Source organism: Ziziphus jujuba, chromosome 1 (assembly GCF_031755915.1).
Source record: "Ziziphus jujuba cultivar Dongzao chromosome 1, ASM3175591v1".
Lineage (NCBI taxonomy): Eukaryota > Viridiplantae > Streptophyta > Magnoliopsida > Rosales > Rhamnaceae > Ziziphus > Ziziphus jujuba.
Window position 1 is genome coordinate 10,474,489 of NC_083379.1, and position 7,725 is coordinate 10,482,213.

Genomic DNA, 7,725 nt, shown 5'->3' on the forward strand with positions numbered 1-7,725 from the left:
TTATATTGGGTCATATTTCAGCACTGGCACAGCAACATTGTTGCTATTTTTTTTTTTTTTTTCTTTTTTTCTTTTTTTTTTTGGGTGCCGGTTGCCAACCGGTTAAGTAACCGTACTTAACCGGTTGGATGGGCCTATGGCCCATCTATTTTGAGCCGTTATTTGTCATGAAGAATGAGCCCTTTTAGAAATTGATATTTACAATTGCTTTATTAGATTTTCCACCTAAACTCTAAAAAGAATGAATTTTTTAAAAGTAGTTTAAAATTTGAATTTCCTGTAAAAAAGTTTTAAAAAAAAAATTGGTTAGTAATGACTTCTTGATTGTTGACAAACACTTCTGAAATTATAAAAATTTAATCTACTCAAGACCAATCGGACGCTTAGTATAATGGTTGTATTAATCAACACAAGACTACAAAAAAAAAGAAAAAAAAAAAAAAAAAAAAAAAAGAAAGAAAGTGAAAAGTCCAAGGCATTGATTTTCATTACCCTTTCAAAACAATATAAAGAAAGGCCCTGTTTGGCTTGTAAAATACCATTTATGGCTTTTAAAACTTAAAAGCAAATTCTGATAATTTTTTTTTTTTTTTTTCCGAAAGAGCGTCAAGCCTTCAACAAATTAAGCTTCTAAATAAAAGCCTCGAAAAGCTCTTCTAAAAACGTAGAGATTTTTAAAAAAGCAGAATAAAAAAATACACAGGAAAAAAAAGCATTAAAGTAAGAATACTGTATCTATAGGGGATTCAAAAGTAGTGATGTTAGCTTTATAGTTATACTACATCCTGAAGATTTATATGAACGAGATCCTGTTAAAATTCTATAACCCAAAAAAAAAAAAAAAAAAAAAAAAGAGGGGGGGGGGAGGGGAACCTTTAAAAATATCAATATAAGAAAGCATATTTATCCATACAGCATTCTCAACACCTTTCCACGTCCCGCAGTGTCAACAACCTCAAATATTAACAACTTTTAACTTTTAACTTTTTCCATTGCCTTCCTCCGTCACCACTGCACTGTACATGACATAGGCACAATACCAAAGCAATATAAAAAAGTGCCTTGCCCAAAAGAAATTTAAAAAGCAATAAGTTAACAAAAGTTGATTCGTGTGAAAGGATGGACCAAAGCGTAATAAAAAATAATGATAATCATAACATATAGAATATGAATAATATGTGTGGGGTGGGAAAGGATGGTTGCAAGGCCATCTCTAGCTAGGCATATATATATATATATATATATATATATGTAACTAGTATACTGTATCCACAGTGATTTAAAAATATTTTCTCAGAGAATATTAGGGGTGGATTCGATTCGGTTCGGTTCGATTTTGTGATCTTTTTTAAATCGAACCGACCGATTCGGTTTGGATTGGGTACAAAATCGAACCGAACCGACCGTTACATTCAACCCAAACCGAACCGAACCGAACCGAATGAATATTTTTTTGTTTGGGTTGGGTTCACGGGTTAGGCTGGGTTGGGCTTTCTGATGGGCTTCGGCCCAAATTTTTTTATTTTTGGTTTAGACCGGTTTGGACCTTATGATGAGCTTCACTTTCAGCCCAATTTTTTTTATTTTTGGTTTGGGCCAGTTTGGACCTCAAGATGGATTTCAGCCCAAATATTATTTTTAATGTTTCTTCTTCTTTTTTATATTGATGAGTTTCACTTATTTATTTTATTCAGGTTTAATTTTCATTAGTTTTACAATTATTAAAATATTTTCATATTAATTTTTTTTTTAATATTTTCATATTAATTAGTAAATTCACAAGTGAGGTTGGTCCAAGTATGCTTAATATTTTATTTTCAAAGTTGCAGGTTCAAATAAACAAAAGGGATAATATAATATTCTTTTATGCTAGTACTGATATTATCATGTGAAAAAATATATTACAATATAATGTAGTATAAATAATATGCATTATGTTTTTTAAAAAAAGGGAAACAATAAGGATGAAGAAATCTTCTTACCAAAATATAAATAAATAAAAAAGAAGGACAATAAAGAGAATCATTCCCCATCGGATTCTTATCCTTGTCCTGTTGTCATTGTTAATGCTCTCCTTTATTTTTATTTTTTTTTCTTTTTTTTAAATAGAAAAATTATTAAAAAAATATATACCAAAAGCTTTGAGGGGATATAATTATTCACATGCATATTTTTTTTAATATTTCATGACTAAACCTTCACCTTTGGATTATTATGGGTCGGCTCGGTTTGGGTTGGGTAAATTTTCTACCCACCCGTAATCCGAACCGAAAACCACGGGTTCAATACATATGTAACCGAACCGACCCGTTTAACAGTTAAAAACCAACCCAAACCGACCCAAATAGTTCTGTTCGGGTGGGTTGGTCGGTTTGGGTCGGGTTTTGCCCAGCCTTAGAGAATATATATATATACACACGCTATTAATAGACTAATGACGCTTTTTTTTGGAGTGTAAGCTGAGTTTGAGAATACCAAATATTCGTGAATATATTGTTGAATATAAGTGTGTAGATAATAATGACCTTTGTGTTCAAATTTAGCTTTCATATATGGATCTTTCCTCTTTTTTATTAAATACCTTTCAAAAAAGAATTAATAATTAAAGACAACAAATTATATCACGTGCATATCTTTTCAGATCATCGATTTCAAATTGTTTTACATTAACAAGAAAGAATAAAGAAAAAAGTGAGAGTGTGAATAGACCTTTGGATTGGTTTGAGTTCCAAATTACTACATCATTCAATTTATATATTATTTAAACAAATTCACATGCATGGATTCTAAATTAGGTGATAATTGACGATGTGTTAAGTTATTATTCACCGAAAATCACAACTAAAACAGAAAGTCTCAAAGAGCTGTCAAAATAAACTCTACACAACTTAGACAACTAATATGCATGATCCAAGCAACAAGTAGTCTAATGGAATTAAGCAAGCAACGATGGCAGGCTTAGATTTTTATTATTATTTATATTATATATATTCTTTTCAATCGACTCATGAGAGTTCTTTAAATATTTTTTATTGATTTGTTTCTCTATTTTATACAATTTTCCATGTATTATACTACATTAAGTAGAGAAAAAATCTTCGAGTATTTCATATCCATCATCATATACTTAAAAGTTTTACCAATATATACAGCTTTGATTTGATTAAAATTATATATATCATGGTTCTATAATTAATCTGAAAAATTTTCAAACAAATTTTTGTTTGCAAATTCATCCAACTACATATAATAAACAGCAAAAAAAAAAAAAATGTTCATTACATATAATCGGATGAATTCTGATCTGATAAAGAAAATTATACATGTGTGTGCGTATATATATTTGTTATATGTAAAAGAAAATTGACACATTGATTAGTAAGTGAGGTCCTTGATGAGTAATTGGATTATCCCATTCACTTTACAAGTGTTGGGATTTCCCAAACTTGTTTTCTATTTTGGGTTGTTTTCCATAGCTACACGTAATTGACAAATAACCATCTTATATAGACACTATCTCAATTAATTATAATAGCGGATAAGGATTACGTAATCAACGCCAATCGCAGAGCAAATAGATTGGAAAATTTTGTGCAGCCAGAAATTATTGATGTTTATGTTGCTATTTGGAATTTTGAAAATAGACCTCCAAGATTATCTAATAAAACACTCAAGAGAAAAAGAAAAAGGAAAAAGATGGTGGTGGTGAAAATTAATGCAATCATTTGTTGAAAGTAGAAATTAACAATATGCAAAGCGCGCATGTGCACTTTTTGCCCGTTGCTCTCACGAAACCAACACTTTTTCCTTGTTTCATTTTCCCCGTCTTTATTTTGTGTTGTTGAGGGACATTTTGAGAAGGATTGATTTGTACATGATAAGTTTATCGATTATACCATGGAAAATTGGAAATCATTATTTCTAATTTGATAATTGAAAATTGAAAATTTGAAATCATTATTATTAACTTGTTTGAAGCTTTGAGCACGTTGAGCCCAAAAAATAAACATATATATATATATATAATTATATCCAAGAAATTAATAACCAACTTCATTTTTTCTATTTTTATTTTCTTGCACTATCAGTGTATATAATGACGTTAATAACAACAAGAATCGTGACAACATATTGTTTTTGATTCCACATGCAACAAATAATCCTACAAGTTTTTCTTTTACTAAAAATTTCTTCTCGCAACAAATTTTGTACATTTGACATATCTAAATATGATGACATACAAAATCAATCTAGTACTGAAAACAATTTGGAAAAACATGACCATCAATATAAATACTATTTAGATAATGAGAGAAATATCGCATCAATCGAAATAGCACACAATTAACAAATTATAAAAAAAAACCTTTCAAAACAATATCCAATATAATGAACAGTTTTTATTCACTGTTTTGTTACTTTTGTCCCTTTTTGATGTATTTGATTAAAATATTATAATATAATTTTATTTTATACAAAATAATGGAATTGCACGTATATGTCCAAGCAAAAAAAAGCAGGTATATGCAGCACAAAGAGTACAAATTGGGCAATCATTGATGGGACCTTCAATTATTGTTATTTAATTATTTTTTTAGAAAAATTGTAACACCTCATGTACCCCCACTCTATCAACAAACAACCATATTCATTTAATATTCCAGTATTTCCCCATCTACCTTATATATAATAACAACGATAATTTTTTTGTGCTACATAAAAATAACCCATTTGGAATCCGAAGCTTGACTCAACATTCCAACACTGCTAAGTAGATATTATAAGAAGAAAATTTTTTCCTTATTAAGAAAAAAACCCAAAAAAAAAGAAAAACAAAAAATGATCTACATAATAGTGCAAGCTTGGGGATTTTCTTCACTGAAAGTATCACAGCGGCTGACATAGACAGGTCTTCCACCACCCCAGCTGTCAAAGACTGGCCTTCCACAATACCCATCGTATTGGTAACATGGTGGTGGCCCACCATGGCCATGAAAGCATGGCCCACCGGGAATCCCATTGTAACATTGCTGGCAACATACTCCCATCGGAACTAACGGTGGTGGGCATCCCGGCACCGGTTGACAAGGAGGCGGAGGCTGTGGTTTCGGCGGAGGCTGTGGTTTCGGCTTCTCAGGTTCCTTAGGTTTCTCTGGCTCTTTAGGCTTCGGTGGTTCCTTAGGCTTCTCAGGTTCTTTAGGTTTCGGTGGTTCCTTAGGCTTTTCTGGTTCTTTGGGCTTTGCTGGTTCTTTGGGCTTCTCTGGTTCTTTGGGCTTTTCAGGTGGTTTAGGCTTCGGAACTATGATCTCGACGCTTTTAATGGTATCACCACCTTTGCAGATAATTTTTTCCTTGATCTTTTCAGGACTACAACATACCACTTTGATTGTCACTCTGCCATTCTTCTCATCGTATACCTGGTCGTGTATTTCTGATCTTGTTCAAAAAAACCCAACACACAATTCCGCTTAATATTTCACTTGCTCAAATAAAAATTTATGAACAAAATTATTTAATAGACAAATAAAATTCAGAAGAATATATATAAATTGACTCACGAGGGATTTTACAGAGTATTTTCTTGACCTTCTTGTAGCATTTGCAGCACTGAAGATCCACCTTCAGCACCATTGTGGTGACTTGCTGAAAAACATTAACTCAAGATAAAACAGAAAGTCTTCACATCAATTTTTTTAATACTAGGAGAAAAGTGCTCATGTGGGTATTGAGAAATTGAGAAACTGAAAGAAACTTTCTGATTGCAGACAAAATGAAAGTAAAAGAACGAAGTCAGGATTCAGACATGGAAGAAGGGGACGAGAGGATGAATAAAGAAGAAAGAGCCAAAAACAATGATATAAATGAACAGAAACCACAGAAATATAAGTGAAATAAAAATTAAACAAAAAAAAGAAATTGTACCTTTTCTGCCCCCATGGTTTTTCTGTGAACCTCTGAGAATGATCAGAAGCTGCGCTGAAATGATTGAACGAGAGCAAAGTTGGGTTTAATGGCAGGGAGGGACTTATAAACAGATGAAGTAGAGCAAGAAAAGCAGGAATTTAAAAAAAAAAAAAAAAAAAAAAAAAAAAAGGTAGTACAGGTCAAAAGTTGATAATAAAATTAAACAAAAGCCAGATTGCCACCATAATGAGGTTGAGTTTACTTAAAAAAAAGAAAAAAAAAAAGGGAAAAAAAAGAAAAAAAGAAAGAAAAAGAAGAAGAAAGAAAGTGCGAGTGATGGATCAAAAGTTTATAATAAAATTAATCTAAAGCCTGTTTGCCACCATAATAAAGTTGAGTTTACTTTTTAGTGCACAACCAGCCAATGAGATGTGAACACGCAAGATTTGGATTTGAAATTGATGGGCCATTATTAAAATTGTCGTTATATTGAGAACCATGCTGATTCTCCAATCCTGCAATTGCATGTGCTGGCTTTGATTGACCCACCTCACCTTCCATCCTCTTTCTCTCATTTCATTAAAACCATTAAAGCCTAAATTACATTCTAAGTTACGCTGTTTGGTCAAGTGCATTTAAGGGTCATTGCACTCCCACATGCCAACCAAACACCTGTCCCTAGATTTGGGCGCCACCTATTTTGGGATTTTTGCCTTTGCTAAATTACATAAAAATCCTTTTAATTTTGAATTTTGAAAATAACATAACTATAAATTTACCAAATTTATTTACTAAAGTCTTAAAATCTAAATAAATAATGATACAGTATTATATAATTGATTTTTTTTAAAAATTTTATTAGAGTATACATAATTTATTAATCATTTATATATTACCATATCATTATTTATTAAAATTTTACTAAACAAATTTGATAATTGTAACATTATTCAATTTTTTAATAATGTTACATGAAACAAATTTGTCTACCAAATTAAAGCCAACTGAATATGAGCATATAATATATTATTAATTTATCGCTAATAATTAGGTGTAACTAAATATAAATAAATACTCACTTACAAAGATAAATAAAATTCAATACAAACTAATATATATATATATATATATATATAAATATAACATCATTTACCCCTTGGCAAATATCTTAGTGCCTATAATATTATTAAATTTTTTTTTTGTGCATATAATATTGCTTCTTTTTGCCTATACTATTACTGCTTTTTGAAATCATAATAATCTTTTCTCCAGTTTCATATTCCATAAGCAAAAATACTATAGAGAAAAATACGATTATATTGGATGTCATCACCTTTTTATCAATATATATATATATATGTATATATCTATGTAAGTGGAAATAAGGACATTTCTATCTTTAAAGAAAGTTTAACCTTTATTGAATAGGTACACTTCACAGCAAATTTTTTTTTTTTTTTTTCTTTATTGGCTTTCTATCCCTTGTGGATGGAGGGGGTCCATTCTGCAACAAACTTAAAATATCGAAAGTGTACACAATTACTAGAAAATAAAGAATATTAAATAAATTAAAGGGGGCACATATGTAATTTAGCTATTTGCGAAAAGGGTTTGTCTGCGATGAGGACCAGTACAGCGTATATGAAGGGTTGGTTGATCGGTTTTGTGATGGTGAGTGTCCTCATATTACTTGTTGAAACTGTTGAGCCGACCTAACCTATTATTGTTTCATTTTGTCAAGTAGTGTGGGCCTTACATTCCAAATCCATCCAAGCTCATTCTCATCTGGTGGAAGTTATACCTTCCATGTTTATAATTTTT

General features: G+C 30.7%; 1 protein-coding gene across 1 annotated transcript; it reads right to left on the reverse strand.

Annotated features, from left to right (window-relative positions):
• Positions 1-4,560: 4,560 nt before the first annotated feature.
• LOC107416041 (protein PYRICULARIA ORYZAE RESISTANCE 21-like) lies at positions 4,561-6,094 on the reverse strand. The gene is made up of 3 exons (XM_016024492.4): positions 5,923-6,094; positions 5,559-5,643; positions 4,561-5,431 (listed from the first exon to the last, which is right to left on the reverse strand). Exons 1-3 carry the CDS (start codon positions 5,935-5,937, stop codon positions 4,845-4,847), a joined length of 687 nt encoding a protein of 228 aa, XP_015879978.2. The 5' UTR covers positions 5,938-6,094; the 3' UTR covers positions 4,561-4,844.
• Between the last annotated feature and the right edge of the window lie 1,631 nt (positions 6,095-7,725).